Source organism: Adiantum capillus-veneris, chromosome 11 (genome assembly GCF_014529385.1).
Source record: "Adiantum capillus-veneris isolate H3 chromosome 11, ASM1452938v2, whole genome shotgun sequence".
In the NCBI taxonomy this organism is placed as follows: domain Eukaryota; kingdom Viridiplantae; phylum Streptophyta; class Polypodiopsida; order Polypodiales; family Pteridaceae; genus Adiantum; species Adiantum capillus-veneris.
In genome coordinates, this window is record NC_140941.1 from 15,734,992 (window position 1) to 15,756,588 (window position 21,597).

The window sequence follows — 21,597 nt, forward strand, 5'->3', positions numbered from 1 at the left end:
AAACCATTAGCATTCCAAGAAACTACATGTAAATCCATAGACTGCATGAAAGAGTTTGTAGAGCATCTGACTAACTGCGCATCTTCTTGGAGGCAGCTGGGCCATCCAAGGGGTGAGCTTCAGGCGGTAGGAAAGCAACCCGCAAGCCCTCTCTAAGATATGGTGTCTCATTGCACCAACTGCGGACCTCAGCTTGTTTACATTGCATTACCGATGTTGCAGCTTTGACACCCCAAATGCGCATAGACATAGGAAGCACCACATCTGAGGATACATGAATGACCATAGGCAATGAATAGCAAGCATAAACATCACTCCACTCCATAGCACCAATACATGAAGGGTAGTGAGGAGACAAAACATCAGGAGCGGAAGTAGACAACCATAAATGAAGCTGAGCCACTCTCTCTCTCTCTCTCTCTCTCTCTCTCTCTCTCTCTCTCTCTCTCTCTCTCTCTCTCTATATATATATATATATATATATATATATATATATATATATATATATATATAATATATATATATGCTCGATTAGCACTAGAGTCTTCGCGACAGCTAGCATTGCAAGGAGATAGATCATGTTGGTATGCAAAGATGGCATCTTGGTTTCAGTTACATGGCTTTAGTATGGATCGGCTACCCCCATTTCAGTACTCTCTGGATGCACCCTCCATCTCCCTCACTAGGGCAGAGATTACCAGGCTCATCAGACAGGACTTGATACAGTTGGATACGAAGAGGACATGGATACAGCCTACACATGAGTTGGGTACGAAGATGGATTTCTATAGAGAGCATCTTCTCCAGCTTACGGAGGATGGTTTTGTGATCAGGCCAGGATACATGGATACTCAACTATCCCACGAGATACAATGTGCTATTGGTCAGATACGCAAATCCTCACATCAGCTAGAGATTGAGACGGGCAGATTTAGAGGAGTACCCGCTGAGTCCAGGATTTGTCAGGTGTGCCAGATAGAGCCCGAGACAAAGCTACATTACATATGTCACTGCCCAGTATACTATGAGATACAAGGCTGTTTTCACTGTCTATTCAGAGAGGGTTTTGGACCACTTTCTAGAGTCATGAGATACCAGGATCACAGATGCCTCGGATTATACTTACTGGAGAGTCGCAACACAGAGAGGACCTCTTGAAGAGCAGCACAATGAGAGATCCAGCGACAGCGGCTGCCGGAAGAATACAGATTTCTTTCAGTCTCCGATAGAGGAGTTTGAGCAGTCCCCCAGAGCATAGCAGCGCCAGAGGCATACTACTTGATCGGGTGATAGAGTAGGGGCGGTCCCGTCGCCCACAGATGAGGGGGCCTCTCGACATCTACACAGAATGCGACAAAGTATCCATACCATACTGGCACGACATAGGAGCCGTCTCGACAGAGTGCTTACTTTGGAGAACATTGAACCTCTACTGCCTTTTGACATTGATGTATATGTATACCTTCATAAGTTCAAAACAGTCTAAACTCACGAATTATAAGAGGGAATAAAGCACTCATAAAACTACAAAAGCAAGGGACACGAAAAGAATCAGAAAAAAAAAACTAAGTCAGTTTATTTGCCTCTACTGTCAAAGAGCTCCATTGTATATGTATATGATGCCTCTTCTGTCAGAGAGCTCCATTGTATCAGCTCACCCTTTGTATCAGCTTTCACCCCACCCCTACCCACTATTTTCTTTTCAATTCTTTGTACTTTTTGTACCCAGACCTGGTATTAGATTCACCACATGTAACCTTTTGGTCTCATAGGTCATTTTGGCCTTTTGAAGATATTAATATTACATTTCATTTCATTTCATTTTCATCGCTCGCTCTCTCTCTCTCTCTTTCACAACTCCCCCAGGCACAATATTTTGCGCACCTTATTCGCTAAGCTACGAGGGACAGCTTGTACTTGTGAAAGCTACAACCTCTTTTCCATGACTGTGGCTACTGTTGACATCGAGCATATGAATGCTTGTGAGGGTCTAGACTCTCCTCTCACACAAGCGGGTAGCAGCAAACTACCCTTGAATCAACAGCTTCGGCCAGCAGCATCCTCCACCTACAAAGCTGGAAGCATCCACATACTGCAGTCCCAACCAGTTATGTAGCCCATTGCCGCACGAGGGTTCTTGCCTTCTGCTGTCCCACAGCTTCCTCTTTGGTGTGGTAGTCTACCAAACCGGGGCCATCAAACGGACCAAGATCCCGGGTGTATTCAGCATAAGTCAACGAGCAACAGATGGCCAGCTCTACCTCTACCTCCACGGGCTGTACAGTTGGAGCCAAGCTAACCACAGGATGTGCCATAGTATACCTCATATGTGAGTAGTAACTATTTACAATATCGCAGAGAATGTGTTGAAGGTGTAGTGGCCATTATATGGCCAGCGTCATGGGCTACTTGGTGACATAGTTACCCGGAACACGGAACGGGAACGGCGACGCGATCCCCGCGGAACGGGGGAACGGCTAGGGGTCCGGAACGGGAACAGCGCGGAACGGGAGGTATAAAAAACACCCAAATAGTGCATTTTTTAGCTCCTTGCGTTTAAATACAAGGAGTACTAGAGTGCTTTGACTCTAATACTCACAAAAAACTCGTTTTGAAGACCATTCAACCTTGCTATGACTAGATGATGAGAGAGAGAGAGAGAGAGAGAGGGAGAGAGGGAGAGAGACTCGAGAGAGTGAGAGGGAGAGGGAGAGATTTGAGAGAGTGGGAGGGAGAGGAAGAGAGCTTGAAGGCTTGAAGCCTTGAGCCTTGAGAGGGAGAGATCTTGAGAGTGTGAGAGGGAGAGAGCTTGAGCCTTGAGGATTAGCTTGTGGAGAGAAAGGGGGAGGGGGGTGCATTTTATGAGTCCTTGAGGCCTTGCACACTTCAAAAAGAAGCCCAAACATTTACTTCAATTTTTTCAATTTTTGCCAAATTTGTTTGTAGCCGTTGGCCGTTCCAGGGGCGTTCCGGAACGTTCCGGGGGCGTTCTGGAACGTTTCGGAACGGCCATTCCAGTTTGAACTGGCCACCCGGAACGTCAGACGTTCCGGGACGTTTCGAAACGTTCGGGAAGGGAACTGCCTCCCGGAACGCCGAAACGAGGGCTAGGGGGCGTTCCCCGGTAACTCTGCTTGGTGGAGCTCAAAGAAAGGAAAGGGAGTTGTGCAAGCTAGATGCTGCAAACAGTCCAACACTAAATGATCAGCTTCAGCAATCCTCACATCCGCTAGAGATCGAGACAGGCAGATTTAGAGGAGTACCCGTTGAGTCCAGGATTTGTCACGTGTGCCAAATAGAGCCACAGATAGAGCTACATTACATGTCACTGCCCAGTATACTATGAGATACGAGGCCGCTTTCACCGTCTATTCAAACAGGGTTTTGGGCCACTTTCTAGAGTCATGAGATACCAGGATCAGAGATGCCTCAAATTATACTTACTGGAGATCCGCAAACACAGAGAAGACCTCTTGAAGAGGGGCACAATGAGAGAGATCCAGCAACAGCGGAAGATTACAGATTTCTTTCAGTCACACAGACAGAGGAGTTCGAGCAACAAGCACAGCATAACAACACCAGAGGCATATTGCTTGATCGGGGGATAGAGTTGGGGCGGTCCCGTCGCCCACGGATGAGGAGGCCCTCTCGATATCGATGCAGATTACAACAGACGATCCATACCATACTGGCGTGACATAGGAGCCGTCCTCGAGACTGATGTATATGTATATGATGCCTCGACTGTCAGAGAGCTCCATTGTATCAGCTCACCCTTTGTATTTCCTATTCCGTTTGTATCAGCTTTCACCCCACCCCTACCCACCATTTTCTTTTCAGTTTTTTGTACTTTTGGTACCCACACCTGGTATTAGATTCACCACATGTAACCTTTTGGTCTCATAGGTGTCACGTGCACATCTAATCCTATGTGTACGTGGACAAGCTACTTCATGACAAGGGTTCATTCTAGTACAGTCAGTCTAGAATAGGAAGTGATCTGGCACTTTTGTGTAACAAACTGCTGACGTGTCGACCTACTGAAGAACGAAGCTACCGGCCGAGGGGCCTAAACCCTAGAAGAAGCAAAAGCAGCAATAGATTTCTGAAAACTGCGTAGCTACTGATGACGTGGCACATTTCCAAAAATTGCGTTGGCATGATGACGTGGCAGACTGTACGGATTTCCGCGTTTTGCGCTGGCTGATGACGCGGCAAGCTGTACGGATTTCCGTAAATTACGATGGCAGCTTTTGGCTTTGCTTTTAAAACCAAAAGCTTTTGAGTTTTGAAGCTTTTCACTGTAAGTGCTTTTCAAGCCAAGGGCCTTTAAACATGAGGTTAGGGCTCATTCTCTGGCATGCTTCTTGGAGAAGGTGCAAACTCTCGAGTACCGGCTTGTACTGTGTTGATGCAATATAAAGAAATACCGAAAGGGGCGCCAAGGTTTTGGGGCCAATACTCTTTGGGGTGGAATTCCGCCATTCTGTGTTTCATGTCATCTCTCTCTCTCTCTCTCTCTCTCTCTCTCTCTCTCTCTCTCTCTCTCTCTCTCTCTCTCTCTCTCTCTCTCTCTCTCTCTCTCTTCAATTGTTATTGAAGTGCTAAAAATCTGCTTGGTCTGTTCTTTTCTATTGGCACGTGGTGCCAGTCTTGTGACACTTTTGTGAGTCTGTTTGCAGACCGTGCATGTCCAGACACTTAGAATAGATGCATATCCTCTAGAGTCTGGTTGCACACAGCATGATCATCAAATTATAGTCAGAACCCATCAAGAGCATTTTTACAGTGCATAGACCTATTTTCCCTATTTCTGACATTTTTCACTTATTATTTTTAAGTGACTTTTGTTGCGAAGAACTGATCTTGGCTCTCGAGTCGAGTTCCAAAGAACCCCCACAAGAAGTATTATGTGTACGAATGATTAGTCAGCACACATTGTTCGAGTGTGTCATTCGTGATGCTTTCCTGTATTTTAGTCATCGTCCTTATGTGATCCCTTTTCATAGACATGACATATTGTACGATGAACACGATTCACTCATGAATGAGCAGGAATGTATGCGTAATTCTCATGAAAAGAAGAAATGTTTGCATTCAAGGAATTCACATTTTATGTCTCTTCCTTGGCATGACCAGTTTCAGAAAGAGCACAAGAAGGATTGAGCATCAAGCATAGGCATTTCCATTGTGATTTGCCACAGTTGATTGATTTAGATCAGAAAGACAAGATTCGACCCCATTGTTTGCGTGTGTTTGATGGACGGTTTGGCACTCCGTCACTATGTTCATCTGCACTGCATGCACAGTTTTTTCGAAGGAATAGTATTTTTCCAGTCACTTTACATGGAATGGGTATGTTCATGTTTTTGTGTTGGAAGTGGTTTCAAGAATTTTCAACCTCGGAGATTCTTGAAGAAGATAGACACATGACTATAGACGACGTTGAAGCATTGAAGGAGCCACAGATGACTTTGTGTCGCTTTCGGCGCAGCCCAGAGAAGCAAGTGTTACAGACCTTTATGAAGTTCAAGTATCGCATGACCCACGCATCAGAGTGGGCCAGCGAAGAGACCTTTCCACGATTCCGGATGTTGTTGGCGATCTCCCTCGATGCCATACAGTTCGATACTAGTACCTCACTTTGAAATGGAGGGGATGTCACGTGCATATCTAACCCTATGTGTACATGGACAAGCGACTTCATGACAAGGGTTCATTCCAGTTCAGTCAGTCTAGAATAGGAAGTGATCTCGCACTTTTGTGAGTCTGTTCGCAGACCGTGCATGTGTCACGTGACACATACAACCCTATGTGTCCGTGGACAAGCTACAGCATCACAAGGGTTCAGTTCAGTCCGGTCAGTCTAGCTTAGGAAGTGTTCTTGCACTTTTGTGAGTCTGTTCGCAGACGGTGCATGCCCAGGCATTTAGAGTAGACGCATACCCTCTAGTTGCACACAACATGATCATCAAATTTCCATCAGAACCCATCAGGAGCATTTTTACAGTGCATGGACCTATTTTTCCTATTTTTGACATTTTTCACTTATTATTTTTAAGTGACTTTTGTTGGAAAGTGGGTAGGGCAAATCCACTAAGCATGTGTATATAGAAACCTGGCGCTAGCACTTTCTGGCAGAAGAGGCAGCAGGAGCACTTGCTCACACACAACTTCTCAGCAGGACCCCAAGATTCTCTAGCGTTTTTGCATCACTGCAAATGAGCTAGCGTTTTTGGACAAGAACCCGGATCAGCCAGCGTTTTTGCATCTGCATCAGCCTGACGACAACAAAGGACAAATCAGCACTAGCGTTAGTGGTTTGCACCGGCAGATCCACAGCGTGTTTGCAGCAGGAACCATTTTCAGCCCTAGCGTTTTTGGTTTTGCAGATCAACCTCAGCGTTTTTGCAGATCTTCGCGACAGAATCAGCCCTAGACTCAGCATTTTCAGTTTTCAGCAGTCAGTTTCCACAGTAGATCCCCCGAACCTCGCAGATCTCACCTTCCCGTAGCAGATCCTCACCGCACGGTCAGATCCTGCGAAGTTTGCAGTTTCAGCCCGGAAAAAGCAGATTTCAATATCTGCGTTTTCAGTGCGTCGTCGTCGCCATCGACATCGTCGCCAACATAGAGTCAGAATTCAGCAGATAAAGATTTGCAAATTTCAGCCCCTAGCGTTTTCAGATTTCAGCCCATCTCGTCGTCATCCTCATCGTCGTCAACATCATCGGCAAGTCCAAAGCATTGTAGAGATTTGTGCAATCAATAGTAGACCGCTCTTGCCATAGAGAGTGGGGCCTTCGGAGGAGGGTTTGACAACATTCTCGTGTCGTATTCTTCTCTCTCTATCTCTCAGTCTCAAGCACCTTCATTCACAGTGTTCATCACTTTGTTTGTGTCCATTGCACTCTCTCACTAAAGGAACGGAAGGCTCTCCCTTCCATAAGTAAAAGGAATCCTTGAGCACAGTTCGGCGCACTCATCTTGAGCAAAGTTCAACATTCACTTCCGTTGCACCTTACAACATGTCCAGACACTTAGAATAGATGCATATCCTCTGGTTGCACACAGCATGATCATGAGATTATAGTCGGAACCCATAAGGAGCATTTTTATTGTGCATAGACCTATTTTCCCTATTTTTGGCATTTTTCACTAATTATTTTTAAGTGACTTTTGTTGGAAACTGGGTAGGCTAATTTGACTAAGTAAATATATAAGCAAACCCTAGCGCTAGCATTTCTGGTAGAAGAGGCAGCGGGAACGCTTGCTCACAGGCAACTTCTCAGCAAGACCCCAAGATTCTCTAGCGTTTTTGCATCACAGCAGATGAGCTAGCCTTTTTGGATCAAGAACCCAGATCAGCCAGTATTTTTGCATCTGCAGCAGCCTGGCAACAACAAAGGACAGATCAGCCCTAGCGTTTTTGGTTTGCAGATCAACCTGAGTGTTTGTGCACATCTTCGCGACGGAATCAGCCCTCGACTCAGCATTTTCAGTTTTCAGCAGTCAGTTTCCGCAGTAGAAACCCCGAACCTCGCAGATCTCACCTTCCCGCAACAGCAGATCCTCGCCGCACGGTCAGATCCCGCAAAGTTTGCAGATTCAGCCCGGGAAACGCAGATTTCAGCATCTGCGTTTTCAACGAGTCGTCGTCGTACCGTCGTCATCGACTTCGTCATCGACATAGAGTCAAAATTCAGCAAATAAAGATTAGCAGATTTCAGCCCTTAGCATTCTCAGATTTCAGCCCGTCTCGTCGTCGTCCACATCGTCGGCAAGTCCATGCATTATAGAGATTTGTGCAATCAATAGTAGACCGCTCTCTCCAAAGAGAGTGGGACCTTCGGAGGAGGTTTGACAACATTCTCGTGTCGTATTCTTCTTTCTCTATCTCTCAATCTCAACACCTTCATTCACAGTGTTCATCCACTTTGTTTGTGTCCATTGCACTCTCTCACTAAAGGAACTGTAATGTGCAGCGGAATGAATGTTGAACTATGCTCAAGATGAGTGTTCCAAACTGTGCTCAAGGTTCCTTTTACTTATGGAAGGGAGAGCCTTCCGTTCCTTTAGTGAGTGAGTGCAATGGACACAAACAAAGTGGTGAACACTGTGAATGAAGGTGCTGAAACTGAGAGATAGAGAGAGAAGAATACGACACCAGAGATGTTGTCAAACCCTCCTCCGAAGGCCCCACTCTCTATGGCAGGAGCGGTCTACTTATGATTGCACAAACTCTACAATGCTTTGGACTTGCCGACGATGAGGACGACGACAAGACGGACTGAAATCTGAAAATACTAATGGCTGAAATCTGCAAATCTTTATCTGCTGAATTTTGACTCTATGTCGGTGATGATGTCGATGGCAACGATGCGACGACGATGCGCTGAAAACGCAGATGCTGAAATCTGCGTTTTCCGGGCTGAATCTGTAAACCTTGCGGAATCTGACCGTGCGGCGAAGATCTGTTGCTGCTGCGGGAAGGTGAGATCTGCTAGATTCGGGGGTTCTACTGCGGGTATTGAATGCTGAAAACTGAAAACGCTGGTGTTCCTTGATATTCCGTCGCGGTGAATCTGCAAAACGCTGAAGTGTGATGCTGATGCAAAAACGCTAGGGCTGAGTTCTGCTGCTGGGGAAAATTCACTAACGCTAGGGCTGATATGCTGTCGTGAAGTGGTTCTACGATGTCTGCCAATGCCGAAGCTCCTCTGCAATGCAAAATCGCCAAGGCTGATCTGTCCTTGCAAAAAACACTAGCTTGATGCTGAGTTGCAAAAGCGCTAGATCATGCAGTTGGGGGTCCTGCTGAGAAGGTGCCTGTTGAGCGGTGCTCCTGCTGCCTCTTCTGCCAGAAAGTGCTAGCACTAGGTTTGCTTATATACAAACTTAGCAAAATTGCTCTACCTACTTTCCAACAAAAGTCGCTTAAATATAATAAGTAAAAAATGTCAAAAATAGGGAAAATAGGTTTATGCACTGTAAAAATGCTACTGATGGTTTCTGACTGGAATCTGATGGTCATGTTGTGTGCAACCAGAGGATATGCATCTACTCTAAGTGTCTGGACATGCACGTTCTGCGAACAGACTCACAAAGGTGCCAGATCACTTCTTATTCTAGACTGACTTGACTGAAGTGAACCCTGGTCATGCTGTAGCTTGTCCACGAACACGTAGGATTGGATGTGTCATGTGACAAGAACAGAAGGCTCTCCTTTCCGTAAGTAAAAGGAACCCTTGAGCACAGTTCGGAGCACTCATCTTGAGCAAAGTTCAACATTCATTTCCGCTGCACCTTACAGTAGGTCATTTTGGCCTTTTGAAGACGTTAATAGTACATTTCATTTCATTTCACCACACACACACACACACCAAAAAAAAAAAAACCCTCAATATATATACAACCTCTCGCTCGACAAAAAGATTCCAGGAAAGTTAGGAAAGATCTCTCTCTCTCTACAGTATGTACCACATCGCACTCTAGGCTCCCCATCACCCCGTAACTTCCTTAAGAGTGACTGTCAACGTAATACTTTGAGATCACTTAATAATTTAGTAATCTTCTTGGTTTCATTTCAAGATCCTCGTTCCGTGTGTTGCAACAGCCACCTTCTTCCGTTTCTAGCCTTAGAGCTCAACAAGCAGCCCCCCCAACACGTCTCCGGCCAGTATAAGCAGAGGTTCCCTTACTCTGGAATCCATTTCCAATCTTACCGCCAATCTAAACATCGAAGACCTAGAGTTCTCTTTCAACTCCAACCCTACTTAGTCTGAAGTTCTCTCAAGCCCTCACATTAACCCGCCAATTACCTTTGGCTCATTCAATCCCTCCTTAGCTTCCTCCTCCAAACACCACTATCTTGGATATCACATTCTACAAAGGACACTAAGTTGACTCCTCTCACCTCCTTAGCTATCTTTGCTTTCAAAAACCCCTTATACTTATATTACATCCCTTGGAAATCTTGGCATCCTACCCACCAAAAGGTTTCTTTTATCCTTTAGTCTTTTGATGAAGATAGCAGTGATAGTAGATACTGAAGATGAGCATGATTGTGACTGTGCTCATGCCAAGGGCAAGGAGGCATGTGACGATTCGCAAAATCCTGGCGATGAAGAGGGCCCTTCATTTATAGATTGTATCTCACACAACCATTAGAGAGTTGTGTATATAGTCTCTTGGCACTGTATCTCATCTGGGAGAGTAAAATTTGAGAAATCTTTGCCATATATAATTTGGAGGTTTGGTTGATTTGGATTCTTCATGTATTATAAGGGTTTCGCCTGGGGTGCGCACAGCCCCCATTCAGCTAGCTGGATCGCAATTCTATTGTCACGTGCACATGGCTCTGTGTGCCACGTGGACATACTTCATCGACTTCCAAAGCCAATTTTCCCCTTCTTCTTAGATAGGGATGTCTAGAATCCTAGGAGGATTAGTACCGGCAATTTTGTGAGCCTGTTTGCAGGACTTGCATGTCTGAACATGTCCATTAGATTAGGTTTTCCAGTTTGGAACCCTCTTGCATAAATGGTTTGTATACGCGTTTTGACAGATGTTATTACACTACGGTGGACATATGGCATGACGAGCATGTAGTTTTAGGTTAGAGGAATCCGACGTACCAGACTGCTCGTCGATCAGATTCCCGGTTGGGCGGATGTGTGACAATTGCACCCAAATCTGGACCCCTGGACCTATTTTTAAAATAAATTATTTTATGATTTATTTGTTGGAAAAGCAGGTGGACAATTCCTACCTGAAGCCTATTAAGTATTTAACCAGTGATATGCACCCATGGAAAAAGCCATCTGAAGACAAGTGCAGGAGATCACCTCAGCCAGCATTTTCTGCAAATCAGATCCAGCGTTTTCAGTATTCAGCCCTTGGCGTTTTCAGCCCTGCACAGCAGCCAACGTTTTGGGACAGTAGCAGATCAGCACAGCCAGCCCTAGCGCTCAGGGCTGCAGCAGATCAGCCCCAGCGTTTTTAGTTTTCGGCCCTTCCCCTCGCCGGGTGGCTTGACACTGCCTACGCAAGTTTCCCGTTACGGTCCGGTACTTCGGCAGCCCATCGAGCCTCCCCTCGGCCATTCCCTCGCCGGCATGGAGTGCTCCATTGCTGTCCATCATCGGCCTCGTTGAGATCTGCGTTTTCAACCCATTACACTTCTCACATCGGGAATGCAAAACAGCCCGTGGTGGTCATCCGCAATTCCCACATTGAAAAGGATCCAAGGTGCATCAAATCAGCCCCAGAGGTGCCTCTTCTTGAGGAGTTACCGCGGTGATTTGTCGTTGTCAAGTCAGTAGAGTTTAGATTGAGGTATTCCATTGTGTATACATTCCATTTACGCAATCTAAAGCAAATACCACATCGATAACGGTGTGGAGGGCCCTTAAGAGGGTTGGTTGGGACCCCATCGGATGTCGCTCTCTTCTTCTCTCTCTTTCTCTCTCCCTCTACACATCTCTATTGCATTCTCTCAACCCCTCTCTTCACGGGAACATAAAAGGAACATTCATTGAAGCACAAAGTATTCACTAACGCAAGGAAAGAAGGAAAGGATTTTGTGGAAGTGTAAAACTAGATCTTCACCATTTCAATTCCGTTGCACCTGACATCTGTTCAGCAAAGCTATAATTTCATTGTTATAAACTTGTGTACGGTGAGGAAATGGACCTCTGCATGTAACGTTAGGTGCAGCGGAATGAATGTTTGCGCTTTGCTCAAGATGAGTGCTCCGAACTGTGCTCAAGGTTCCTTTTAGTTCTTATGGAAGGGAGAGCCTTCCGTTCTTAATGGAAAGTGCTATGATCACAAAGTGAATGGACATTGTGCGTGCAAGTGTATGAGACTGAGAGAAAGAGAGAGAAGAGAGATACGACACCCGAGACGTTGTAAAACCCTCCTCCGAAGGCCCCACTCTCGTCGGCAAGAGTGGTCTACTTATGATTGCACAAAGTGGTACAATGCGAATGCAATGGACTGATGCAACTTGGGACTATGCCGATGACGACGACAGTGATGACGACGACGACTTTAGGGCTGAAATCTGTGGTCTTCTATCTGCTGAAATTCTGCTAATCTTTGGCTGTTTTGGGTGGCTGAAAATGACTGTTTTGGCTGCGTTTTCGAGGGCTGAAAATGGAGACCTTCTGCAATGCTTCTAGGGCTGAATTTGCTACTATGGGGGATGCTGAAAACGCTGCTGCATCTGCTGCATTTACGGCTGAAAACCAAAAACTCTGGGCTGCCTGCTAGCGTTAGTGAAACGCTGGCCTATCTGGTAAGTTGGCGATGATGCAAAGCTGAAAACGCCATGGATCTGGGAAGGATGGCGATCACTGCAATGGAAAAACACCAGGGTCAGGTGGGAGGTGCTAGAGCTATGTGAAAACACTAGGGCTGAGTGTAGGCGAGGATGGGAAGACAAAACACCAATGCTGGGTATGGGCGATGATGAGGAAATCTGCAAACGCTAGGTTCTTGATGGGTTCTTGCTGAGAAGGTGCCTGTTGAGCGGGGAGCTCCTACTGCCTCTTCTGCCATTTAGTGCTAACTTGGGTTTGCTTATATATTAACTTAGCAAAATTGCCCTACCTACTTTTGTTGGGAAGTCACTTAAAAATAATAAGTGAAAAATGTCAAAAATAGGGAAAATAGGCTAAATGCACTGGAAAATTCCCCTGATGGAATCTGATGGATTTTGAAGGCAATACTGATGATCATGCTGTGTGCAACCAGAAGATATGCATCTATACTAAGTGACTGGGCATGCACGGTCTACGAATAGACTCACAAAAGTGCCAAATCACTTCTAATCTAGACTGACTTCACTTCTAATCTAGACTGACTGGACTGATTGAACCCCTTTCGCGTTGTAGCTTGTCCGCGGACACATAGGGTTGGATGTGTCACGTGACATGTAATTCCTATGAATCTCAAAATAGTGACTTTTTCAAAAATAGAGAGAGAGAGAGAGAGAGAGAGAGAGAGAGAGAGAGAGAGAAGGGGGGTAAACTTCTTTTGCCTCTTTCGCTAAGGTTTTAGGCCCCTTTTGTCTGGCTTTTGGCCTTTAGGCCATGCCACGTCGTCACTTTGTGACACTAGAAACATTCAAAGCATCGGCCTTCTTGTTGCAGAGTTTCTCGTTGGCGGGTGGTCAAACGAGGTTAGTCAAGGTGTTGCGAGAATCCCAAGAATTTGTGCATTGTTGTCGAGGATTCTAGGTGTTTGCCGGTTGATCATCAGAGTGGTGAATTCCAATCTTCCATTCATAAGTTTCTAGCCAACCGCAGCATGGTGCATAAGCTCTTGGAATATCGAAACTTACAGTATTCATGTGGAGGGGATGGCAGTCCTATGGTGTAACGCTCACACTAGTCCTCCAAGGTTATCAGCTTGAAGAAAGACACCAGAAGATAGATATCTAGAAACTTATGGTTGTAGTCTTCCATAGTTTCCATGGCCACCATTTTCAAGTTGCCCATTCTGTTGGAAGCTACACTTCAAATAAGAATGTCATGTAACTACAAGCAAAAATATTCATGAAAGCTTTCCACGTCCATGGAGCGTGAGGCTTGGTAGCTATAAAACTCCACCACTGTATAGCATTGTCTTTGAGAAAACTCCATGTAAAAATATAGCATTGTATAGCATTGTCATGTAACTACAAGCATTGTATAGCATGTCATGTAACTACAAGCAAAAATATTCATGAAAGCTTTCCACGTCCATGGAGCGTGAGGCTTGGTAGCTATAAAACTCCACCACTGTATAGCATTGTCTTTGAGAAAAGCAATGGCTCAAGAGATCGTTCATTCTTCGGTGTCATTCTCCAAGGCATAAATACTGTCAAACTCCTACATGAACTGTAAAGCTTTCTTTCGATCTTTCACTCTTGAAAAGGTGAAAAAGTTTACTATAAATTCAACATCCTTTAAGTCCTTGCTTAATGTTGTGCAAGGCCTGGAGGTGCATAATAGGGGTAGGCATACGAGTTCCAACCATTATACCCAGGTGGCGATGGGGGGAGGAAGAGGCAATAGCGGTGGTTTGGTTGCACCATGTTTCTGAAACTCCCCCAATCAAAATTGAAGACTATGTAGGTTCTTGAGAGGAGGCCCTTGTACTTTCTAGTGCCGGAGGAGGAAAATTGTCACAAGACGAGCACCACGTGCCAATAGGAAAGAACAGACTGAATTGACTTTTAGCACTTCAATAACAACTAAACTGTGAGAGAGAGAAAGAGAGAGAGAGAGAGACAACACGCGACACGGAGTGGCGGAATTCCACCCCAGAGAGTATTGGCCCCAAACCTTGGCGCCCCTTTCGGTATTTCTTTAGATTGCATCAACACAGTACAAGCCGGTACTCCAGACTCTGCACCTTCGCCAAGAAGCATGCCAAAGAATGAGCCCTAACCTCATATTTAAAGGCCCTAGGCCCCAAAAGCAATTTACAGTAAAAAGCCTTCAAATTCAATAGCTTCTGGTCCAAAAAGCAAAGCCAAAAAAGTTGTCAGCGTAATTTGCGAAAATCCGTACAGCTACCATGTCATCAGTCAGCGCAAAACGTGGAAACCAGTACAGCCTGCCATGGCCCATGTCATCATGCCAGCGCAATTTTCAGAAATTGCCATGTCATCAACTGCGGGTCCTGCTTTATTTTAATCTTTATGTCACTTCGGGCCCCATCGAACGGGGTCCCCATAAGTTGGTAGGACTTCCTCTTCTATTACTTGTTCTTCTTAGGGTTTAGGCCCCTCGGCCGGCATCTGTAAGTTGGCTCCATTCTTCAGGGCTTTGACACGTCAGCAGTTTGTTACATCTCCCCTTCTTGAAAGAGAGTAATCGTCCGCGATTACAACATATCTACAAAGTTAGCTCGAAAATTTCCGAGGGTCATTCCGAGGGACATTCCGAGGGACAATCAGTTTGCTCGTTTTATTAAGGAGTTAGCTTCTCCTTTCTGCTCTTTTGATCAAGGAGTTAGCTTCTCCTTTCTGCTCTTTTGATCAAGAAGTTAGCTTCTCCTTTCGTCCAGATCGAAACTCTTGATATTCCGGCGTACTAAAATTAGCCATCACACCCAAACCGTATTGATCTTCCACAGGTGTCTTGATGCACTAAAAAATTACATACCCAGGCAATCTCATCCAATTAGGAATATTCAGTAGTTGGCACATCACAATGCAACACAAATGCTCACATATGCATGCTACAAGACATAGAAACATAAAGTTGCCGATGAACACTCCTCCCGCATAACCTAATAAGGTCTGGGCCGAGAGATATTCAACAACTCCCTCATCACTCCTCCCGCATAACCTAAAAAGGTCCGGGCCGGGAGATATAGAGGCCTTTTACAACCAAACGCCCCCCAGACCCTTGAGTGAAGCGGAGGTGAAGCTTTCACATGCACAGATGGAAGACAAGAATGCGTTTGTTTTAGTCTTTCCCCAGTGCTGTGCTGCTTGGATTCATCCCAAACAAAGTGTGGCAATATCTGTACATGTGTGCTTCAGTGCTAAGTGATTGGACCAATCATTTTGTCTCTCTATGAAAGTTATCTAAATTGGTTCACACAACTTTTGCTTCAAATGATTTTGAATTGGAAAATTTGCTCATATTACAAGCATTGTTGACATCTACACATCGGTTCCAGTGAACGATTTAATTGTCAAGGAGCTAACTGTGATGGACAATTTTTTTTGCACAAACCTATGGCATGGAAAATTCATCTAAATTAGTAGTCACACATCATGTTTCTACAAATTTTTGTCATTTTTGAAGTGGAAGGTAGAGCCTGTGTTCTCACGTGTGGTGGCCGCAGCCTGCGTCGTTTGGAGGTGTTGAGAGTAACCACTACTCCGACTCTTTAGTACTCTTCTCGTAAATAACCATGCAGGTCCGGGGCATGAGTAACAACAACAATACTCCCCCCGTAAATAACCACAAGGGTCCGGGCCATGAGTAAAAACAACACTTTTCAATCATTCAATACTCCCCCCGCAAATAACCACAAGGATCCGAGTCATGAGTATGAACAAGCATTCTCAAACATCTTTTCTCACTACTCCACCCGAGAGTAAAATCACCAATCATTGAAACCGGTATTAAAACCAGAGTCAACCAGCTCAAATCGACACCAAAACAGATTCAAAACAGAACCATCCATTTCATACAGATTCCAAACAAGATCACCAAACAAGATCAAACAGAAGTCAAACTTAAAAGCAATCTCGACATCAGTCGAACTCGAAAAGTCGACTAACTTTACATCCTGGAACAACCTACACCAAAAATTAGGGTTAAGTTCATTCCGTAAGGTCGTAGCTGAGCACAGCATGGTCCATCAGCTCTTGGACAGACTGTTTCTTTGGCGGCGATGGTAGTCCCAAGATAGCAATCGCACTGGACCTCCAAGGTCATCTGCTCATGAAGAGACATCTATTGAGAGATGTCGAGGAATTTCAAGTTATAATCTGCTAGGGTTTCGATGGCAAGCATTTCAGGATACCCACTCTGCCAGAAGTTGCACTCCGAAGGAAGATGTTAGAAACCATATAACTTTGGGTAAATTTTTTTTTCTTGAAAGCTTGCCAAGTACTTGGAGTATGTTGCTTGGTAGCTGTAGACATCAACATCTGTAGGGCATTGCTTCTGAGAAAAACAGTGACTTAAAACAAATCTGGATCCTTCTCTTGCAAGTGATCTTAATTGGCTTATGCCCTGTAAGACATGAGCGGTGAAGACGGGAGCGCGCCCGATGCGCGATGAAGTAAGGGTGGGAGTGGCTAATAAGTCCGGGTTGGAGGGCGAAGATCCCTCAAATAAAATTCCAATAGCTCTATCTGCTCTTTTGTAGGACGGGAATGCTTTCAGAAAAGCACACGCCTGATGCTCTGATACCACTGTCACAAGACAGGCACCACGTGCCAATAGAAAAGAACTGACTGAACTGACTTTTAGCACTTCAATAACAACTGAACTGAGAGAGAGAGAGAGAGAGAGAGCACGCGACACGGAGTGGCGGAATTCCACCCCAGAGAGTATTGGCCCCAAACCTTGGCTTCCCTTTCGGTATTTCTTTAGATTGCATCAACACTGTCACAAACTGCTGACGTGTCAAAGCCCTGAAGAAGGGAGCCAACTTGCAGATGTCGGCCGAGGAGCCTAAACCCTAAGAAGAACAAGTAACAGAAGAAGTCCTACCAATTTATGGGGACCCCATCCGATGGGGCCCCAAGTGACAAAGGATTAAAATAAAGCAGGATCCACACACACGAAAAATTGATGATGTGGCAATTTCCAAAAATTGCGCTGGTATGATGACATGGCAGGTTGTACGGATTTCCGCGTTTTGCGTTGGCTGATGACGTGGCAGCTCTACGGATTTCCATGATTTACGCTGGCAGCTTTTGGCATTGCTTTTTGGACCAAAAGCTTTTGAGTTTTGAAGGCTTTTCACTGTAATTGCTTTTCAGGCCAAGGGCCTTTAAATATGAGATTAGGGCTCATTCTCTGGCATGCTTCCTGGAGAAGGTGCAGAGTCTGTAGTACCGGCTTGTACTGAGTTGATGCAATATAAAGAAATACCAAAAGGGGCGCCAAGGTTTGGGACCAATACTCTCTGGGGTGAAACTCCGCCACTCCGTGTCGCATGTCGTCTCTCTTTCAGTTCAGTTGTTATTGAAGTGCTAAAAGTCTGTTCAGTCAGTTCTTTTCTATTGGCACGTGGTGCCTGCCTTGTGATAAACACAGTACAAGCCGCTACTCCAGACTCTGCACCTTTGCCAGGAAGCATGCCAGAGAATGAGCCCTAACCTCATATTTAAAGGCCCTAGGCCCCAAAAGCAGTTTACAGTAAAAAGCCTTCAAACTCAACAGCTTCTGGTCAAAAAAGCAAAGCCAAAAAAGTTGTCAGCGTAATTTACGAAACTCCGTACAGCTGCCACATCATCAGCTAGCGCAAAACGTGGAAATCCGTATAGCCTGCCACGTCATCATGTCATCGCAATTTTCGAAAACTGCCACGTCATCAGTTGCGGGTCCTGCTTTATTTTAATCTTTATGTCACTTGGGGCCCCATCGAACGGGGCCCCCATAAGTTGGTAGGACTTCTTCTGTTACTTGTTCTTCTTAGGGTTTAGGCTCCTCAGCCAGCATCTGTAAGTTGGCTCCATTCTTCACGGCTTTGACACGTCAGCAGTTTGTTACAAAAATCCTGAGGCAACAAAGGTGGCAACATGTACTTCAGAAACTGTTGGAAGCTCTGCACAATCGGGAGGTTCTACTAAGGATGCTTCGAGAGTATCTCACGGAGTTCGTCAAGAAGGAACTGCAAATACTCTGTAGAATCAAGAAGCGCCATCTTATCCGGTTTGCTTGGAAAGGGATCGGTGTGCTCTCAGAAGAGTAGACGTCTGAAGCTTTGATACCACTCTAATGGGAGGACACCACGTGCCATTTGAAATCAATTGAAGAGAGAGAGAGAGAGAGAGAGAGAGAGAGAGAGAGAGAGAGAGAGAGAATCCACACCACAGACACGGATTGGCAAAGTTCCACTCCTAGAGAGTATTCACCCTAAAACCTTGGCGCCCCTTTCGGTATTTCTTTTGTATTGCTTCAACAAGGTACACGGTCGAGGCTCTCCTCTACTTTCTGCCAACTGGAATGCCAGAAAGAGAGTCCCCCTTTACAGATTTATAGGGCCTTGGCCTCGAAAAACAGTAAACATGAAAAGCTTCCAGCCCCAAAAGCAAGTGGCACCAAAATCTGAGTGTATTTTGCGGCAAGTCGTACAATGCCACGTCAGCTTGAACCACAATTTCCAGGATTATCAGTTCAAGATGCCACATCAACAGTTCCACATTTTTGCAGATTATTAGTCTTCGGCCTGTTGTCCCATGATCCTAACCCCCTTTGGGATTGTGCCACATCACCAACTTGTGGCATCTGGCTCTAGTATGCACAATCTGCAAGTCCTTTCCTCCCTGGGTATGCCAGTTGCTCGCCCAGTGACTACCAGGGCACTTTTTTTCCTCGCTAGGAGCTTTTTTTTCCTCTTGCTTGTACATATGCCAAGACCCTATGGCTCACAGTATATTGTGCATTGATAGCAAGAATAAATTAAGCATTGTGTGATCTCAAGCTTCTCCTTCTCTAAGCTGCATTGCTACAATCCTAACTCCCAACAACCACAAGGCAATGAGGCTGCCATTAATGCCAAAGATGAGGAGGTTAAAATGTGATGATATGCTTCATACTTTGAGAGCTCTAGGGCTCCAAAGGCAACCTTTAAACTCAAAACATGACCTCAAAATCCAATTGGTCCCGTAAAATCCCCACATTTGAGTGAAAAGGTGCAATGTACACACATAGTTCCTAAAAATGGGAACTATCTCCCACATGACTCATCCACTTCACACAAGAGGCAAGACATGACTCAGTCCTATCATAAGCTAGATGACGGTGTTGTCAAGAGCCCACCGAGTGTAATAACAACCACCAAACACTTGTACAAACCATTTGTACAAAGAGGGTTCTAGATTGACAAAACTAATCTAATGGACTCGTCCAAGGCATGCAAATCTTGCAAACAAGCTCAAAGTCCCCTTGGCTATATAGACAATATATGAGTGTAGGTTCATGGATATGTAGGTTCATCCATGATCCATTCATGAGTAGATGCTCGATGTCTATTAGATCAAATGCAACTGACAATATATGTATAGAAATATGTATGCATAAAAGTGACAAATATATCGTATTTAGACATATGTATGCATAAAAGTGTGAGTATTGCATGATCTAGCTCCGTTGTACTAAATGTCTCCATAAAAAAATAGCTTCAGTCAAGCCCAATTGTTCACAATCATCCGACTCCTCACATTCAGTCAAAAGTGAGCTAAGCATCTTAAAAGGGTTACATGAAAAACAAGAGGAATTTCAAAAGCAATTAGCATCAGCTAGCTCGATGCAAACTGTGCTCGTACATTGCATTTGTGTATCCCGTTCAAGACAAAGGCACTACACAGAAAACGTATTCCGTTCAAGACAAAGACCATAAAGCGAGCGTCCGTGCATGTGTGTGAGAGAGTGTTTTGGGTGGTGGGGATCTTCAAGATTGTACGCACCTGCAAGTAGAGAAGTAATACAGCGAGAAACTGTAGATTCTCATACGATTGAAACCATGTTTCGATCGTAGCACTAGCTATGGCGCACAGCATATTCTTGTCCTGCTTGTGAGAGTGCGAGAACGCGCCAGGTTGGCCCGGCCACCATGGAGAGTCTCTCCAAATTATAATTTTGCACCTGTCATGGTCCAGTTAGTGTGGCTTAGAGAATTCACACAGCTTGGCACACAGAAGTGGGTGTCCCCAATACACGGAGTGGGCACCTCAGCAATATCTAACAGGGGGTATTGAATGAAGCTAAGGCAGTGGGATCAATGGTGGAGAAGTGTGGGCACAAAACCAAAGGCGCACGCAAACGTCGGATGCAAAAAATTAAACAAAGGCGGCAAAAGTAAACACGGACACAAAAAGTAAATAAGGGCATGAGGGGGGTTGGGGGTTAAACAGCGACCAGCTTTATAAAGAAAGATCTAATGGGGCAATATAATCACATGCAAGTCAAGAGAACATGAACATAAGTTGATTTTGTAACGAAATTTAGGGAAAATAGACTCCACCATCGTCATAAGAGATTCGCGACATAAATTACATAACTATAATTAAAAACTTAGAGAGGGAGAGGGAAAGAGAAACGATAGAATATAGAGGGTCGAAATGGCAAACCCTCCCCATAGGGCTTTTTGTGTTATGAAAGCTTACAACAAAGCTAAATGCAATCATCATACATCATCATGCCAATAAGGTGGCCTTTTTCTAGTTGTAAACATAATGTTTGCCCAAAGCTTTCATGAAACTCTTTTATCACATGTTGTTGAGTTTCTTGGTCGCAAACGACCCGCTGCGGCACCCCTCCTGGACGCTTTGGCTGCTTCCATAGATACCCATCCCTTAAAAAGTAGACGTAGGCCTTTTTTATCCTCTTATAATCTTGATCACTCCATCCTTTCTGCCCAGTAAGAGTACTAAGGTAGTGGCCAATCAAAAGCCACTCTCCCTCATAGAATTCTTCAGAAAATACTTCAAAAACATGAGCAAGAGAACCACAACTTGCATGTAAATAAGAAGAGGTATAGAACTTTAAGCCCACATCATCACTTGTTGTAAGCATCTCTTCTTCATTTTCAAACCTGGCCCTTGATAACATATCTGCCACTGGAATATCTCTACATGCTATGACAAAATTCAGGGTTAAGAGACTTAATATAGGCATCCATCCCAGCATGGCAATGTTCGGAGTAGAGAAAACAATCTGTCTCTACCACAACTAAAGCTCCGTAATATTGTTTGTTAGACCTTGGAGCAGTAGCAACACCCCAAAATTCTCTCTTAACATGTGGGTAAACTCGTCGACGAGCATTGAGCACCTTTGCTCCAAATCGAACCGCATACCTGTGTCCTTCTGCATCATCCTGACCTATAGCCGACCCAATACCTGTCGCGCT

At 44.9% G+C, this 21,597-nt stretch overlaps 1 protein-coding gene across 1 annotated transcript in view; it reads right to left on the reverse strand.

Moving 5' to 3' along the window:
* Positions 1–20,407, reverse strand: part of LOC147446924 (uncharacterized) — a 198,953-nt gene extending 178,546 nt beyond the window's left edge. Inside the window, exon 1 of the mRNA XM_086522865.1 lies at positions 20,156–20,407. Within this exon, the coding sequence (XP_086378991.1) occupies positions 20,156–20,248 (93 nt within the window). The 5' untranslated portion in view covers positions 20,249–20,407. The remainder of the gene's footprint in view (positions 1–20,155) is intronic.
* Between the last annotated feature and the right edge of the window lie 1,190 nt (positions 20,408–21,597).